The sequence below is a fragment of the Sander vitreus genome, chromosome 15 (assembly GCF_031162955.1).
Source record: "Sander vitreus isolate 19-12246 chromosome 15, sanVit1, whole genome shotgun sequence".
In the NCBI taxonomy this organism is placed as follows: domain Eukaryota; kingdom Metazoa; phylum Chordata; class Actinopteri; order Perciformes; family Percidae; genus Sander; species Sander vitreus.
The window spans coordinates 20,977,279-20,996,994 of record NC_135869.1 but is presented as its reverse complement, the minus strand read 5'-3'; the positions used below and the strand labels follow the sequence as shown (position 1 = coordinate 20,996,994).

General features: G+C 41.4%; 1 protein-coding gene across 1 annotated transcript in view; it reads left to right on the top strand.

The window, feature by feature from the left end:
- The first annotated feature begins 6,891 nt into the window (after positions 1–6,891).
- LOC144529749 (Na(+)/H(+) exchange regulatory cofactor NHE-RF2) overlaps positions 6,892–19,716 on the top strand; it is a 37,354-nt gene continuing 24,529 nt past the window's right edge. The window contains exons 1-2 of the mRNA XM_078269016.1: positions 6,892–7,629; positions 8,850–9,143. Of these exons, the coding sequence (XP_078125142.1) occupies positions 7,423–7,629; positions 8,850–9,143 (501 nt within the window). The 5' untranslated portion in view covers positions 6,892–7,422. The remainder of the gene's footprint in view (positions 7,630–8,849; positions 9,144–19,716) is intronic.

Genomic DNA, 19,716 nt, shown 5'->3' with positions numbered 1-19,716 from the left:
TGCATGACTAAAACAACCTTTGAACGTACACATGTTCCACCAAAACAAGTTCCTTCTCGAGGCTATTTTGCAGCAGCGCCATACCTCCGTCTTGCGCTTAGTGCCGCCCAGGACGATTGTGATTGGTTTAAAGAAATGCCAATAAACCATAGCACATTTTTCTCCCATCCCGGAATGCTGTGTGGACTAGCCAGACCCTCCTCCGCAGCGCTGTGGAGGAAGGTCTGGCAATGCGAGACTAGCACACACACCATCAACTGCCACATCTACAGCTGCTGCAACTGGCTATACATCCCCAAGCCACAAGGTGGCTAATAGCTATGGCAGGACCAAACACATATTCAGGGAATGGACAGTGAATGACATGAAGTGGCACAGAGTCTGTCCAACTTTAAGGAGGTTGGGGGAGATGAGTATGTCAAGGCCTCATCCCTATGAGTCCATGCGAGGCTCGCCTCAGAGACAGATTCATCCAGAGTCTGAGACCAGAGATCCAAGCCCGTGATAAAGAGGATGTAAAGGTCAAAAAAAAACGGTGTGTAAAACCGTTGTAATGCAAAACAAGCCAACTAATTAAATAGATTCAAAACACACACGAATGGTGTGCACATTCCTGTGTAATCTCTCTGAACAGTGTTTGGGTTTCTGTTAACATTACATGTATAACATTGCTTGTGAAAGAGTAAACATTGGAAGTTCTACTTGCATGACTATGAATATGACCATGCCATGTGTTGGTAACTATTGTGTTTTGTCCCGAGTCCCTTTAAGGAACACCACAGCAGGCCTCGGAGGGCTTTATTTAGTGTAGCAGTATTGAAAAATATAACTATCCTTCCTTATGTTATGGTTGGCAAGCATATACTATTAACTCCAACGACGAATCTTGTATGTCTCTGTGTATCATAGCAAAGATAGTGCTGCAGGTTGTCTCATTAAGAAACAATAAGGTACAGTCTCCTATTCAGGGAGGCTTGTATGACTATAAGTTCTTTGCGCAGTCATCCTGAGACTTGACCAAAGGTTGACTGTTGCCAGCTTGCAAGTGTTACAATAAAATGTGAAAGATCTCATTTGTTGAGCCTTTATTCACATAAAACTCTCAGTGAAAGGAGCATTGAGGGGATCAAAGAAGAGAAAGAGGAGTGGGTTATCCTGTGTGGTTAATTATTGCTGAGAGCTGTGCCCTTCTCCACCCCACGGTGTCCTTTCCTCCCTCTTCCAGGGGGAGAGGCAGGATGTCTCTGTCCATTTCAGTAATGTATAAGAGACAGTTGTTCCAGTAAATTAAACCCAATACATTCATGCAGTATGTCAGTATGTCACTCACAACATACTAAAACCAAAATACCCATGCTTTTTTTGTCATTCATTATCACTTGACCACGCTCCCTGTTTTTGTATCTGTTTTTGAAGGATATAGACAGACTTTTAAAAAAGTGATTTGTCAAGATCTTAAAGCTCCATTGTGTAATTTTTTGAGTTGATTCTTAGCAAAAACCCCTTTGTTCTTTCACAAATATGTCTTCATTCATGTGTAATTACTTCCACCAACTAATCAAAGTATTCTCGTAAGCGTAGAATCTGCCATTTAGAGTCATTCAGAATACATACGAGCGAGTCGCTCGAATGATGGCCGCCATGTTGCGCCTCCATCTTTAAAATACATTAGCCAAAGAGGGACATACCTCCGCCTTTCACGCTTTTACACTCAGTGGCACTGTGACGAATGCCAGGGAGGGGGAGAAGATTATTCGCGACTCACTCCCGGCAGATTTGAAAGCCTGTTGAAGATGGAGGATCACGCCTATTCTCGAGGACATGTAACAGAGTCGCCAAGGAAGCTAAAAAGAGAATTAAAATGACAACGTGACAGGCAAAGCAACAAGACCAAAGTTAATATTGGAGTGGCTTTTCCAAGATGGAAAGAGCTCATAAGGAGCAGGGATTTTAAAAGGGATGCCAATTTGTGTAAATTCAAAGTTTTATAGTTGCTTGGCTAACTATAGCATGGTTGTGCATAACGCTAGAACAACGTCTAGGATACTTTTCCTCGCATCAATGATGAAAAAGGATTGTCTACTTGTAACATAAACGTAATCATATGGGTCGTGATTTCCCTGGCAGACAACTCACGTCATGTGCAGTTGTAACACAGACTAGCTACAGCTAGAACAGCTGCGTGTAAACGATGGAGATAAGAGCTAATTTCGGTTTCACTGACATTGTTCATACTGCTCAGAGAAATATATTGAAAGCACAAACCTCCGTTGCTTCTCTCCTACGCTGTAAACATTGCGTCCGACATCTCGTACAATATACAGAATAACGATAGCACTTATACTTTACTAACATTAGCTTGCATATGTTTGGGAACCTGATAGCTGATGTTAGCAATGAAATGGTACCAAAATAACAAACTATTATTACACTGGAAGGAACACTCACGGACAAAGTCGTACTTCTTGGAATAATACAGCCACCATAGGAGTTCAAACACGCTCAGAAGGGGAAGGGCTGGAAAGTAATATTCAGTTGGTTGTCATATACAACTTCACCGCTAGATGGGAGAAATTCTTACACAATTTAGCTTTAAGAAAATTACACGCAGTGCTGCAAGCCTGATATATAACTGGAATGTAGTACTGTCACAGCAACTGTGAGACTTTGGACTATGACATGAAAGTGGCATTTTACTCACACAGGTTTCTCTCCCCTATGCCCATTTGATATTTGGGTGACTTTCTGTAAAACTGAATACACTAGAGTGGGAGGAGAGGCACAGCAGGGAGTGCACCAGTGTGTCAGTAGCAATTAAACCAGATCAAAACCATGTGGCAGAGAGTGTGTTTGTGCCATTTCCACACTTTTGCCAAATAAGGCTATAAAACAGACTCTTAGACACTGGGCAATTTGACTTTTCTGGCTAAAAGAATAAATTGTAATTCAAATTCGTATCAGAGAAACCTGCTAAAATTAGCAGGCATTTCATGTCATATGCTTAAAAAAACCTGGAGCTTTTTGTCTGCTGTGGACGTTGCGTGTTTCTTGTGTGTTTGTTGACTCATGGAGCCATTTAGGTGAAGACTAAACTTGGTCTTTCCCCCAGGGATTCTCCCCTGATGGCAGCCACTGTCTTCTTCAATCTAAACACAGGGCAACTGAGCCAAATACCTCGCGTATTTGGCTCGCCCCAGTGTGTGTGTGTGTGTGTGTGTGTGTGTGTGTGTGTGTGTGTGCGCGCGCGCGTGTGCGTGTGTGTGTGCGTGCGTGTGTGTGTGTGTGCGTGTGTGTGTGTGTGTGTGTGTGTGTGTGTGCAGTGATGTGAAAGCAAAAGAGAGCAATAGACTATGTACAAATCAATAGGAGAGGATGATGATTATGTTGCACTCAATATTATCTTTTTCAACAGATTCTCGCTCCCATCTCGTAAAATACGGACACTTGGTCAGGTGCCTTTGTCGTTGTTATTGACGAGGTGCCTTTGTCGTTGTTATTGACGCTAAAAGTCTCCTTTACACCACCTTCACACTGGGAATCAGCTCCGATACAGCTGCGAAACGACCGGAAGTGATTCATATCCTATGGAGATTCGCAGACTGCATGCTAATGGGTCCGAACCAATGCAAACGAGTGCGGCACGGAAAAAATCTTGTCCGTTGGTCATCCGGATGCGTTCAAAAAATTTAACTCTTGCGACAGGCAACAGACGGTTCCTATCCGACAATTCGAGCGGAAGTTAGTGTTGCTATGGTACTGATAAACAAATCTGAATTCTTAACTTTTAATAAAATAAATAATGATTTCATAACGATATGTTGTCATGTAATTTTTTAATTTTCATGATTTCCTAACGTTATTAGGGCAAGTAATACAATTGCTCGTGTTAGCTAATCGACGCTAACTAATTAGCGTTAGCTAACGTCAGCTAGCCTGAGCTCGCTAGCTGACGTTACCTAGCCTGAGCTCGCTAGCTCAAGTGAATTGACGTTATTCATTCAGACAGAATTCAGAGCAATACTTTTCTCCACGCAGCAGCTTTTCTGATATCTCTATAGCCCTCAGATGAGAGGTCATAGAGAATTGGACATTCGGACACTAACAGAATGGGTCATTCTCTCCGCCATTTTTTTCTACTCCCGATTTCTACTATTCTGACACTTTCAACAGTGTAGTACGACGTCCACTGGGGGCGCATTGTGTATTACGGAGCTGATTTCAAGTGCCAGTGTGAAGGCAGCGTTAGCGTCATATAACACGCTTTATCTAAACGTGCTTGGTCGGTACTATAATTGGCGTCCCTTTTGACGCAGTTATGTTAAGGAAAAGATCGTAGGTGGGCTTATGTTTCCATGACACGCGGGAAGAACGGGACAGTTGGGTTTAGGAAAAGGTCGTGGGTGGGCTTACGTTTCTGTGACGCGGGAAGAACGGGCGGTTGGGTTTAGGAAAACGTCGTGGGTGGGCTTATGTTTCAGTGACACAAGGGAAGAATGGGGTGGTTGGGTTTAGGAAAAGGTCGTGGGTGGGCTTACGTTTCCATGACACACGGGAATAACGGGACGGTTGGGTTTAGGAAAAGAAGAAAGCAACTTTAGGAAACGTGACACGTGGGACACGAACCCCAGTCTCCTGGGTGAAAGTCTTGTCTTTGACCCATCCACCACCCCAACCAAGCTTTCTATGCGGAATTTCGTTCTTACATACTACTCGCTAACGTAGTCGCTCTTAGTGTTGCGTCATCTTCAAACCCCATGTAGCTGCTGCTCTGTACGTTATATAAACACGTGGAATGGCGTTTTTTTCGTCGCTTCAGACGCTGACAGCCACTGTCCAAACGTCCGGATTTTATGAGTTCGGAGTGAGAACGGGTTGTCTTTTTATGTCTCTTTTTCTTAGTAGGAGAAATTTAGAACTCTTTCAACACCATCAAGGCTCGACAAATTAATGTGATGCTTACTATAATTGACGTTTCTTTTTTTTATCAATTTGCAGGCTAGTCTCTGTGTGAGTGAGTGCACGTGCCACATAATGTCATGTATTTCTTGTAATTGATATAAACCTTGTGCTCCGAATGTCAGGCTGCCACTTTTAATCTCCCTTTGTGCACACAAAAATACACAGGGAAAGACAGCTTGAAAAGCTTGAAAAAAATGATCGTGCTACTGATTTTATATCTCTGCTTAGGGCTGCAACTAGCGATTATTTGCAATTAACCTGCCATTTATTTCTCAAATTATTGATTAGTCTATTGAATGTCAAAAAATAGTGAAACATGTCTGATTCCAGTTTCCCAGAGCCCAAAGTGATGTCGTTACATGTCTTGTTTTGTCTGAAAGAAATATTCCATTTACAATCGTAGAAGATTAAGAAAACCTGCAAATACTTACATATGAGAAGCTGGAAGCAGAGTATTTTTTCCTTTAGAAAATGACTCTAAACGATTAAATTGTTGCCAATTATTTTTTTTACCGACTAATGAAAGCGTTACTGCTGGTGGTTCATCTAGAGACTCGTCACTGGCTTCGTCACATATTCAGCAGAAGAAATCAACAAAAATGTGTTTGTTCCCCAGAACATGCTAACATCAATCTAGAAATAAAATAAACCTCCAAGAAGGAACACCAATATACAGTAAAACACTTTTGCTGTCATTGTGTTGACTCTGCTGAAATTGAATTCACTTAAGCTGCCCCGTGAAAAGGACAAGCCTTCCTGGCCTGACTGGAAACTGATGTAGGCTATTAAATGGAACGGTCATCAAGATTATAGACCATCTATCAACAAGTGGGCGTCTGGGTAAAAAAAAAAGTGAGTGAGTCAGTGCTCCAGAGCAGACAAACAATTCTATGCTTGTGTGTGTTCTCAAGAGGAGCTGATAGAGGAAATGATGCATTGAGCCAATGGCGCCATTGCTGAGGACGGGAAGATCTGAAGGACAGCATAATGGGAATAATAATTGCCTGTTTGTTTTTCATTGCTGTAAAAAGCATTTTTTTCTTATATCTACCTATTAAGGTAGGCTATTAGTAGCCATGTTAGTACTGATGTTATTACCTGAATTAATTATATACACTTTGTAAGAAAAGACAAAACTGTCTTTGAAAAAGTTTTGTATGACCTTGTTTACTTCCAGTGGACACAAGATTATAGTTTTGACCGAAAATGTCAGTTTGATATTGTGTCTACCTTGACGTTAGAGCAGTGGACGGTTGACCGAAGTGTGTGTGTGTGTGTGTGTGTGTGTGTGTGTGTGTGTGTGTGTGTGTGTGTGTGTGTGTGTGTGTGTGTGCGCGCGCGCGTGTGCAGGTGTGTAAAATCCTGAGTGTTTACTGCCCTCCAGTGATCACCGTGAGGAACTGCAACACTACATTAAATTAAGGGCTGAATAAGTATATTGTTATTAATATCAATAGTTCAACAGATTTGTTGTGTTATCATTACACATAGCTGTAATATCAGTATTGAGATACAGTCTAACTGTTGTCAATTATAAACTGTATGTTTTGTAATAATACAACAGCAGTCACACCAGTAGGCCTAATGATTGGTTGGCCTCCGGACCAGGACTAAGCAATTCTTGATTTAAGATTCAATGAATATTTCCAATGAATTAGTCAAGGACCTGGCCTAAAGATTATCCACAGTCGGGCCTCTCATGGCTAATAGTTTTAAACAGGTTTAAATGAATGTTGTTGTTGCATCTTGTTCATTGAGTTGAGAAGATGTATATTTATATAGCCTATTTACAGTACTGTATACTTACTTTGGCATCGCCCTCATCAGTTTTAATGACATTGTTCACAAACTATTTCCTGCCACCCAGGGGCAGTATTGTATAACTTTGAATGCTCTGTCTATGCCCTGAATATTGCACTTTCTACAGTGAAACAAACAGGTAGCCTGGCCAGAGGGAGGTGGTGCTATTGCGCACAAGGCGCTAACCCTGCGCAAACTATAACTGCATGCATGTTCTCTGATCGGTTGTTATGGATCAATGTGGAGGGATAGGTGATCTTTTTTACTTTAACACGTCTGCAGGAACCTCAGTGATGCTCTATTGGAGGCTCTGAAGTCTGTGCGCGCTGCGACGGATCAGTTTTGGAGTCGCCAGCAGTGCGCTTCAGCTGGACAGAGGACACACGATCACGAGGACTAGTCGCATCGTTTTCTTAAAGTTTGCTACCTTTTTTTGCATGTATTTTTATCAGTGGTCTTTCTTTTTTAATTTTAAAGTACCCTACGTTTGAAGCTGTTTACATTGTGGGTTTTTTATTTCTTTAATATGGGGGAAAGCGTGCGTATCGTATATGTTTTCGCTCTGTAAATTCAGCCCTGCGCCTGCTCTCCTAAACTCTCATCTTTGCATTTAGTTAGTATACTTTAACTGAACACTGCAGGGGTTTAAAACGCCAGTGGGAAATGGCCAGCGAGCGGAAACCACGGCTGTGTGTCATGGCAAAAGCGGAGACCGGGTATGGATTTCACTTACATGGCGAGAAAGGGAAGAGCGGACAATTCATTCGCAAAGTGGAGCCTGGCTCCCCTGCAGAAGCGACAGGACTGCGCGCCGGGGACCGTGTGGTTGCAGTGAATGGGGTTAACGTGGAGAAAGAGACACACCACCAGGCAAGTATCCTAGATGTGCATTCATATTTGTGGTTTTACCTCATCTGCTACAGGACGAGCGTTATAGTTGCCTGTGCAGTGGTATATAAACAGGTCACACTGGCTGGTGCGTGCATCCTGACACATCAGTGTGGCATGGGACGGTTTCATCAGGCAAACAACATACCCTCCTCCTGGCGTGGTGGGAAACAAACTGTCAAACATAGAAACTTTTTGGTCAGCTTCTTTTTTAGCCCCGACAGTTTGCCCACATGTTGCTTTTATTATTAAAATCCTGTCTTTGCCGTAGTTGCACTTTCACATGCTCCATTTCATGTGACTAACCTGCACAGTCCCTTTGTTTGGAAAGCAGGTAGGCACTTCAAAGGGCTTTAAGCAGGCTGAGAAGACTGTTTGTGTCCTGGCTGGGGGTCAGATAGAGACAGCAGGCGCAGATAATAATTTTCCCAAGCTCACAGACACAGCGGAACCTCAGCACCAACAATCTCACGGTATATTAGGTTTCTCTGTAATCTTGTTGCAGCGAAGATGAAAACAACAACAAAAACTGTTGATTATTTTGTTTGAAGCTCTCAGAACATTTCTGCTGACCTGGTGCTTTTAATTGTGGTTAACACAAAGGATGCTGGGCATCAGTTAATTGTGTTGTCAGATAATGACGTTACCTAAAGCCTACATATTAATTGTTAGAGAGCCCAGTATGTTGAGGGATGTTTCTACAAAATTATGTAGATTATGTTCCCAGAGCCCATGATTTCATCTAATGGATTGTTTTGTCAGACAGAACCAAAGACATTCAATTGTTTTTAATGTTAAGACAGGGGAAAGCATTTGAGAGGTTGGAACCATCAACAATGTTGCTTTGTGCTTGAAAAAAAAGATGAATTGCCATCTTACAGTACATACACTTTGATATTTTGGTCAATGCTGACATATTTTTATCACCAGTCTGATAGGCACTGTATGCCCACATGTCTAAGAAGTGTGAATGTGTTAAATACTTTGGATGTTTTAGCGCTGACCGGATGCTTTTAGAGAGACTGGTTAACCTAATAATGTTCATATTGATGTGATTGGACTAATTCTTCTATAGCTGCAGTCTGTAGTGGTTCTCCGTAGCCAAATTGTGGAGTTCATTTATTGTGCATTGACCCTTATGTTCTGTTATTGCTTTTTCAAACAAAGTCACCAGTAAACTACCGTCCTATCCCATCCTTCAGGTGGTACAGCGGATCAAAGCCGTGGACAATGAGACCAGGTTGCTGGTGGTGGACCATGAGACGTATGAAAGTCTGCGCAGCCTCCGCCTCACAGCCACAGAGGATATGGCTGTCCTCGGGGCTGGGCCTCCTTCCTCCTCCTCTCCCCCAGCCTCCCCCTCACCTCCCCCATCTTCGGTTCCATCCTCCCCCAGCAAGAAGCGGGAGAACGGCTCGGTGTCCAAGCAGCCGGTCACACTAACCAGCCAGGTGCAGAAGCCCACCAGGAGGTCACCGTCGAAGGCTGTGAAGAAGGTAAGCTGGCCCTCCTCCACCACAGCAGGACACTAGTGGACATTGTACAGTCTCTAATTTGGTTCTCTGCTGCCGGCCTCCTGGTTGGTATAGAGAAATTGAGGTACGCTCTCAGGCTCATAGAAGCTGATCTCAAACTCATTTGTCAGACAAGCATGTAAACCTACTAGCAACTCTAACGCTAATTAAAGATATAATATGTAACATTTCCGCATTAAACTGTCTAAATTGACTAGACTTATTTTATATATTGTGTTGCGTTGTGTACTTACATTATCCCAAATGTTTCCAACAATGTTCAAACCCAGAGAAATAATTATATTTACATTAGGTTTCTCTATAGAGCTCCCCCTACAGCTTCAGAACAGATATTTGGCAACACTGTTGTAAAAACTTGTTGGCGACTCTCCCCCCTCCCATCTTCTCCCTCTGGTCATGTGCATTTGTTTTCAAAGAAGCCGGCAAACGCACAGAGCCATGTCCACTGAAGTAGACAGCTAGTAAGCTAGCTAGTAAGTCCGTAACAGACAGCGATCATAATAAAAACCTTTATTGACAATAGCAAACATCCTGAGGTCATAATAACAAGAAATACAAAGATACTTACAAGTGCAACAGCAAGAATGCCAGGTCAGCATCAGATTTGCAGGCTTCTGTTTGTCTCAGTTCTCGCCATTCTGAAAACGCAGGTCCGATGTTTACTCGTGTCTGACTCTTCACTCAGTCAGTCTGCCGTTTCCTCTTTCAATGTTCCTCCGACAATGCTTTCCTAGCTTTCTGCTTCTTTTTTGCCGGCTCAGCCATGACGATAGTGTGAAAAACTCCATCGCTATCTTGTTCTTATAGCTAGCTAGTAAAGCAATTTGTTACATCGCGAGACCTGATATCACACGATACTTCCTGACGCGGCCCGCCGGCAAAAAGTTGCAAGGGTGGTTTTTCTGCTTACAGGCGCTAGGGGGAAGCAAGACGGCCACCATTCAACCTGAAAAAAGTCATATAACCATTCCAATGACTGCAAAGCTGTTCAGTTAAGGTAAATGAAGGTAAAAAAAACGGCATAGTTCCCCTTTAACTCATCGAAAGTCTGGATCTTAAACTACCAGATTATCAAGCTAAGCAAATGTGTGACTCGCAGCCCCTTTAGGACACTCTTTGTCCACAAGCATTCTTAGAGATTTGTCAACTTGCAAACACAAGAGTTAAAAATACTAAACACATTAGCAAACAGATTGCACATAGTGAGTCATCCCTTTGAACAGATTCTCATCAGCTCCGACATGCTTTCTCCCCAGACTCTCACTGCTTTGCCAGTTTCCGATTAGATTAGTAGGTGTCATGCAAGTTTGTATCCTGTTCTGCAGTCTTCTATGCATGTTTAGTTTGTCTGTTTGTTCATTAATGTGTGTGTCCTGGAGGGAAATGTACGAATCCTACTATGGCCACCCCAAGACCCGCCCTACGAAGCAGCTCGATTGGTTGGGATTAGGCATTTGACCTTGAGTGGTTAAGGTTAGGATAGCCGATTGGTCAGGGGATAGGACCTGTACAAATGGGGTTACGTTACCTTGCGTAAGCATGGACGCCTGGCCTATAAATGCTATATGCTATACGGTTTTGGCGTGGCCATAGTAGGATTCATAAATTCACGTCCTGGAGGAAGAACATGGCTAGCTCAAAGTGCTCCAGATGTTGTGTTAGAGGTCCAAGAGGGCAAGAGAGGTCAGAGGGCTGACCCGTCAGAAATTAGGAATCTGGCAACGGACGCAGTGACTCTGCAGAACAGGAAATCCACAAAAATCGTAAAAGAAATATGAATAAAGACGGCTGGTTGGGAGATTCTGAATGCCTATAGATATAATATATATTGTGAAATGATATTCCGGAGGGACTGTTGTTTTACAGACCATTCACATCTCATTTTCCTGTGATTTACACATATTTACACATACTGCTTATCACAGTTGGTTGCATAATTCTCAATAGTCATTTGATACAGTTTTTTTTATTTTTTTTATTCACTGTTTGGTTATTTCATGTCGACATGGACAACAGGATGTGTTTCCGTCCGCTCGGTCTCTGCTGGGATGCAAATGTCTGATCGGCTTTGGTTTCTCATGGCCCCGATCATCTAGTCGAGGCCGCTCGGCTTCTGCTTTCTGCATTTACACAAACATGTGTTTTCACTTAGGTTTGCCCTGCCCATATGCAAGCGGCACTCAGGCCCTATTTCTACAAGAGCAGTGACAGGGCCAATCAGTTAAATGTTAAATGTGTGTGTGTCTTTGTTCAGCTCTGGCTTTGTGACCTGTGGGGAGAACTCCCAGTGCATGATGGGATCGGATTGGCCCAGCTCAGGAAATGCTTAGAGGTCTCTTGTTTCTCTCTTTCTCTTTAATGATTCTAATGAAAGGATGGAAAGAAAGTTTAGTAGGATGAGCCAAAAGGCATCAGCAGTGCAAATAAAAAGGAGGAAAATTGGAGGACAATGTTTTAACTGCTGTTGGAACATTGACTTTAACTTTATTTACACTGTGACTAACCATAGACTACCTCCTTTTGGAGCTGGAGCATTGAAACCTGCCAATGTCACTTGTTTGGTACCTTTATATTCTGCATGGACTTGGATGTCTCTGTTTCCTGTCCGATCTCAGAGGAAGCTGTTCCACCACATTTATGCAGACTCAGTATTGACACTGCACGCTGATACAGCATATTACGTATTGTGTGTAGTCATTCGTCCATGTGGTTGGCAAGGAGCTTTGGCAATCAGTGCAGTGTAATTACCATCACAAAAGCAGAGGGGAAAGCAGACTGATCAGCAATGAAACCATTAATCACAACGTGATTAATCATAGCTAAAAACAATCTTTGTCTTGGTGTCTGTCTGTCTTTCGTAGCTGTAAAAGTCAACTCAGTTTGCTGTGAGACGTTTCAGTAAGACTGCTGAGAGCAGCACATTTCTTCTCATATTTTTATTTTTTTTACGAAAAGGCAGGAGAGAAAGCATGGGGGACAGATGGAAGGCAGACAGCATTTGGAATGAGGGAACCCAAGAGTGAGAGCAGCCAATAACAACCTTGATGATTTGTTGGAAGGAGTTTCAAGAAGTGGGCCCCCCTTCGTGGGGCAGGGGAGAAAGCAAAAGTTTGCAGGGTAGTCGAGTCATACAGTAAGGGGGGCAGTTTTTGAACAGGTTGACGGTGGGTGTGGGTGTAGTGTATGTGCCTTTGTGAACTGTAGGTTTTCAGCACCTTGCCTTTTGCTGAAGATTGTAAAATAGTCTGTAAACATTCATTTCCCAGGCTGCCAGAGAACTGGACTAAGTGGGCTGTTTACACAGTTAATATTATTTTATTTTGTCGTGCTCTGCTTTCGCTTCCATTTTCCTTGCAAACAGAAACAGCTAATAGCTAACTCTGCATACTTTTAATGGTGGCAATTAGCTAAAATGTGAACAAATAAAGGCTAAAAACTTTGAAAACCACTACAAGAGGAAATATGAGGGCTGTGTTAAAGTGAGTCAATATTAGAAATGTGACACTGGACTCACATGTCAAATTGTGTCACCAAAACTCAAAAGGTTTTACAGTTTGTTTTCTGTAGCCCTTCCACTCTTCTCTGTAAAAGCAATAGGATTCTTACAGATTTCAGTCTAAGGCCCGAAAAGACACACAATATAGACTGCACACTTACATTTCAACTGTAATCACTTGCACATTTGTCCAATAAATTTCCTCACTAAGCGTTTTGTGTGTGTGTGTGTGTGTGTGTGTGTGTGTGTGTGTGTGTGTGTGTGTGTGTGTGTGTGTGTGTGTGTGTGTGTGTGTGTGTGTGTGTGTGTGTGTGTGTGTGTGTGTGTGTGTGTGTTTTCCCCAGGTTACATGACACTGCCTGTATTTTCCCTCAGTTTAATTGCTACACATTCTCACTCATAGTGCTTACCCCCCAGGTTTCTTTTGTATTTGCTTCTGTGTCTGCGGGTGTACATTCTTGAGTCTACATACAATATGCAGTGTGTATAGAAACAAAGGTTGTGTTTTTGCCTCCTTCATTTTATTACTGAATTTCTAATTTAATATCACAGACTATAAAACATGAACAAAAATCTGTTTTCTCTATTTTGCTCATTTCTTCACCAATGCTCTCTGGCACAACACGATTATAGTTGAGTCATGTTGGGCTGTTAGAAATCCAATTTTCTTACTATTGATCATGACCGACAGTGAATTACATAACTATATAAACTGGTAAGCGTAGGGGTTCTGTATAGCCAATAGCTGTTTTGTTGTTGTAGTTGGCCATGAAGACTCAAAGGCCGTTGTTGAAGAGGAATGCCACTGTCACTGAGCACATCATTCATTTTTAAACTGCTTTTGATTCACACTCAATAATAAGTCTGCTCACCAAACCCCTAAGTTTAAAGTTACATCAAATATTTCCCTGGCTGTCGTCCTTATCTAACCAATTTCTTTTAGCCATTAATCAATGTCTTTCCTGTTATTTTTGTGCAATATGTGTTAACATAAGTGAATTGCTGGACAAGCAGCATGTGAATCAATGCACTTTCACTTAGAAAATAATATATGTAAACAATAATATGCATTGTGTGTCTTTTACATTACTTTAGTAATTAATAATAATAATTTAGTGATACAGTTGAGTATTTATGGTATATTGAAATTGAAAGCCAAGTCAAATAAAGTGGGCTCTAAAATACAGACCTGAACTGAACCTCAGAGGGTAAAAAACACATCTTGTTCTCAGTCCATCTGTCTGTGACACGATTAAAGGAAACTGTATTAAACTCAGGCATAAGCTCAGTTCACTCACTTTCTTTGCTATCGTCTCTCAAACAATGTTCTGTCCACTTACATGCTCAATCATTTGCTGGCCAGCAGACAATGGCACACATTTAACAGAAACAATGATTGATGCTACGTTTACACGTGGCCGGCTATTTTCATAAACGGACATTTCAACCTCTTCGTTTTCAAAAATAACATCGTGCACAGCTGTCAGTTTTCAGAAAAGTGTTTGTTTACATGTACCCGTGCTAGTATGCTGTCAATGCCATCAAGAGCATTCCAAACCTGTAGGTGGCAGTGTAACGAGAAGCTCAAGCCCACGTTAGCCAATCAGAATCCCGAAAATAGCAACAACAGCAACGAATCACTTCCTCTCTCTTCTCTTCCTCACTTCCTCGGCTGCCTAAACCTCCGTTTGTCTCAGTTTACGTGCAAACGTGCAAACGAATTTTTCCAAAATCTCTACTCTGGCCGGAGGTTTTAGAAAGACTCGTTTTCAGAGGCGAATTCTCCTTTTGCGTGTAAACGAAGGGCACAAAAATTTCTCAGTTTTTCAAAATAACCATGTACGTGTAAACAGGGCCTGAGAGAGAGTCTACCTGTACCTGATTCATAGTTAAGGGAAGAGACATTTTAATAGGGACAAGAACATAATGACTCCAGTTTGAGACATATCATCTTACCTTAACACACACCTGAGGTGTTAGTGCACACACACATGCTCAAGTGTGTCATGTGGGTGTGTCATTAAAGCTCAAGATAAAGTGTCAGGTGTCACTTTCTCACCAGAATTTTTTTTTAACTTACAAGCACATACACATGCACACAAAATTAATCTGCAACTATTTTGACAACCAATTAAAAGTTTGATAATCAATTAAAAGTTTGATAAACAATTAAAAGTTTGATAATCAATTAAAAGTTCTCATAATAGAAAAGTAGTAGTCATAAAGCATAGTAAATAAGATCTCTTTGGTTTTTGACTTTTGGTCAGAGAAAACGAGATTTTATTTCATCACATTTGATATTGTGATGGGCATGTTTTTCCTTTACATTATGTTGTGCAGACAGATAAACAGGGATATACAGTATCAAAGTCACCATGAAATTTGTTCTACAGCCACATGGAGACAGTCATGGTCCTGGCATGGAAGTGGCTGCATTGTGGGGGAGATATATTGTTTATCTGGTGCTCTCCTCTCCCACCTCTCCCTGGCCTGAATTTTCCCTCACGGTTGGTGGTAAAGCCTCCACCACATGCACAAACATACTGTGGTCTTTTGCTGTTGTTCTTTCCAGTCCTGCTGTACTTCTGGTTGGTTGGTGCAACACCGTAGGCTGACAAGCCAGACCCACATCAAGATGTTGGGTCTGGGAACTCACCATTGGCAGGGCTCAATCCGAGGGGTGGGATAAACAATTCTCTCTGCACGCAATAGGATAGCGCTACAACCAACCAGAGCAATGAAGAAGGTAGCAGAGCTAGTTGATAGATTAAACTTTTGCCGTATCCGGTCGGCAAAACTCCGAACACATCTTCATTTTTTACTAGAATAACTTCAGTGCCTTTGTTCTTTTCTCAAAGAAAAGCTTAACTCCAAGTCTTCCAGAGCCAATTCGAAAGACCGCTGTTCGCCAGCAGCAGCAGCCATCGTCTTTGTTTTCAAGTAGTGGGGAATTCATGCGGAACCGACGTAACTCTGCCGTCATTATGTTAAGCCCGCCCACTCTATACACGATGTGATTGGCCCGGCTAGAGTTTGGTTTTTCCAGGTCGCAAGCCAATGGAGAGTTGCTAGACCCCCTGGCTGCAAATTACATTTGCTGCCGATAGGGTGCGTCTAGATTTCTAGGCTAGCAACACCGGGCTTGTTAGGAAGTACACGGAAAGTTGTTGCTATGGTAACAGTTAGCATCGGGATTAGAGCGGTGGAAAGATAGCAAAAACTTCAGCATTGATATAAAGTGTGTGAGAAAGAGAAAGAGAGACAAAAAGAAAAGGGAGGAGATGGAGTTTTGCAGAAACATGCGTACAAATTTTGGGGCAGCATCTTTTTTTCTCTTTACAGTAATGAGTCCATTATGAGTTTGACTTTTAATAAGGTTATTTCCAAGAGCTTTGAAACATAATGGTTTGGTTCAGTCAGACACAAAATGTATAAAGCAGTTGCAGTAGTCCAGATGACTGATCCAGCTGCTAGCGTACTACTGTAACACACTAACATGCTAACAGCACTTTGTATTGTAATAAACTTCACTACATCATGAGTAGGTGATCTTCTGCTCTCTATAGAGCACACAAACACACACACACACACACACACACACATCTGTTAAAACAGTTAGAGAGAGAAGAGGGGGATCCACAACATATTGTCTTTTTTTCAGTGTGTGTGTGTGTGTGTGTGTGTGTGTGTGTGTGTGTGTGTGTGTGTGTGTGTGTGTGTGTGTGTGCAGGTTTATGTGCATATTTGTTCATCAGCTATAAGAGGACACGTGTGTCACAGGTGGTGAAACCTTACAAACTCCATCTAAACACCAGCAGAGACTAAACAAGTCAAACATGGAGAAGAAGTACACAGGAGAGACTTAACAGTTTTCACGAAATCCTACTACAGAGAACTTAAACATGTGCATATTTGCAGTTATGGAGTGAAAGAGATCTGCGTGAGAAAACCACGGACAGAAAGCACTGTTTTAAGGGTCAGGGCTTGAGGTCATGGGGTCAGAATTAAATAAACACAAATAGTAACACTCGTGGTCATGAGAGAGAGAGAGAGAGAGAGAGAGAGAGAGAGAGAGAGAGAGAGCAACAGAAAAGATGTCTTTGGTGATAAGGAAAGGCTAGAAACAGTGCTCTCTACAATGATCTTCAGCAGTAAATAGACCCACAACTGCAGTAAACATCTTTTTTCAGACCTCTGTCTTAGTCTCTCTTTGCAGATGTAAAAATGTTCACTGTCATGAAAAGACAAACGGTTTTCATTTCTTGTTTGGCACATTATTTTTTAAATGTCTTTGAGGCCCTGCTATAAAAACATAGTCATCTCTGGCCATTCGTTTAAAACAATACAACATGAGATGATGGCTCAGGTCAGGCTCCCTGACATGTCTTACTTGTCCTGGTCCCTGACTTTGTTTCTCATTTTACCCAGGATAATAGGGAAAAGATGTTGCCTGTCGGCTCAAATGTAACAGGACACAGCACAGGAGTTGTCTGGAGGTAGTCAGCACTTCAGCCTGTGTGATCATCTGTGCACGATTTCTGCCTGCCACCCAAACATTTACTGCAAGGGACAAGACAAATGTGGGGTTGTTTCTTGTTGCTTCGATAAAGCGTTTGAGGTTGTGTACAGTATGATACGGCCCGTACAGTAGCAATACAGTTGATATGGTAGCATGGAAATTATGTCAAAAAAACTTTTTGGCAAAGAGGAGGCATTTTATTTATTTATTTAACCTGGCTTGTCAACAAACAAAATTGTTCTTGTTGAATTGAAGTGGATATTTCAGCATTTTTCTTAGAATAAAACTATCCATAAAATGTCAAATGAAATATGAAGTTACATACATTGGATTTTTAAGTGACATTGGTGAGAGTAAGTGAGTGTGCAATACTTTTTTACTAACATCTGGAGCTGGTGTTCAAGACCTCCTCCAACCCCCCTCCTTTGAATACCAACTGTGTTACATCAAGATGCAGGGGTCCAGATTCGGTGTGTGTGTGTGTGTGTGTGTGTGTGTGTGTGTGTGTGTGTGTGTGTGTGTGTGTGTGTGTGTGTGTGTGTTTGAGAGAGAGTAAACCAAATTCCTGGAGTAAAAACACAGTATGTAGGATGTGGAAGGGTCACGAGTGGGGAAAGAGGGTGTGTGTGTGTCTGGGGAATTAAGGAACTAAAAGGGTGGAATTAGTAAGGTGGCTAATATAAGAGAAACATGAACAACTGAGTGCATTGTAATAAATGTGTGTGGGTGTGTGGTATGAGTGAACACAGCTGTGTGTTTCCATGTATTATCTCCCCATGCAGAGCTGATAATATATTCAAATGTTGCCCTTGTTAACCCAGAAGACTTTGACCTGATTGTCTCTCTGCAGACTCAGTTTGACTTAGTTTACCAGCAAAAATAATTATTTGACATCTACAGAAAATGTCTTTGTCACTGTTTCATGTCAAGTTGCAGTGATTACATAATTTGATATAAACTAATAAAGAACACCTCCTTATCCATGATCTTAAGGTTTTATTTGGCAAAGCATAGCACTGATAGACACTGCTCTACTTAACGTGACAATAATTTCCTCCTTGCTAGTGATGCTGGTTAAGGGTCGGTCCAGATTTTATTGAATTAAGCTCTGCATTTGATGCAATAGAATAGATCATAATATCTCAATTTGTCGTCTCGGAGACAGACATTACAAACACTGCTCTTGAGTGGTTAAGTTTACTGCCCTTCTGAACCGTGGAGAATCTCAAGGCTCTGTCCTAGGTCCCCTTATTTTTTTGTATCTATGCTTCCACTAGGTTGAATAATAAGTAATCATAACATTTATTTTCATTTCCATGCCGATGACACCCAACTTTATGTATCTGTAAAATCGGGAACAACCAGCAGTCGGACATCCCTAAAAAACTGTCAATTAACTTCCTCCAATTCAATGAAGAAAACTCCTGTTTGAGTCATAACTGTAAACACATCAGAATTTGATAATACATTTTAGAAACCTGCCTTTTTTTGTTAAGCCTAGATATTTAGGAGCTATCTTCAATTTGAATCCAACTTTTGATAATCAAGTTAAGTAGTTGTTTTTTTTTTTAAATCAACTTCCTATTGTTTTGAAAATCTGATGCTTATATCACTCTCGTACTTGAATATGGTTATTCATGGTTTCATCTTAAAGTTTTAAGTTTAGAATGATACATCTAGACTGTTAACTACTAACTAAAGTGTATCCTCTTTGCATTGGCCTTCAGCTGATTAGGATTGATTTTAAGGTTGTGCTTATTACTTACGCACTTAGGTGTTTTCAGTTAATCTGGCTGATTGGACCTCTTTCCAGGACTGTGTTGGTGTGTATAGACTGATTAATTGACATCTTCCTGAGTCTCTTGTTATTTTTGTTGCACCTTTTAGGGCAGGACAAATTAAAGGTTTTTCATACTTATTGGTAGAAAAGATTTGTGACCTACTAAATTCCCATTTAAACTCTGGCCCACTTTAACCCGAGCCAAGGTCTAATCAGCCACAATAACTGAAATCACCTGTGTGGGTGTTCAGAGGCTTTAAGCACTTCATTATTGTGAGTTTTTGTGTCGAGATGTACCTAAACTCAACCTCAGATCCTGCAACAAAAGTGCTGCTAGCAGTCAACCGATGGATACAGACTTAAACTGTTGAAATGTATCTATACCTATACCTATAAACTTCTACTAAAAACAAATTATATAAACTTGCATTTCTGCATTAATTGGTCTCTCTGTGCTTTTTTTTTGCTGTGAAGCATTTTTTTTTAACTTAGTTTAAAAGTGCAAATAAAGTTTATTATTATTTTTATCACCCAAACCATTTCTTCAATGAACTCCTCCTATCCACAAATTGTAACTATAGCAATTGAGACACTTGACCCAATTCTTCAGCATTATTTATAGATTGCACTATCTTTATATAGCCCTTACTGGGTCATAATATGCAAAAACAGGCCTGCCATCTTTAAATCATCTGGGACGTATCTCTAAAATACTTTTTTGAAATCATTAACACTTTCA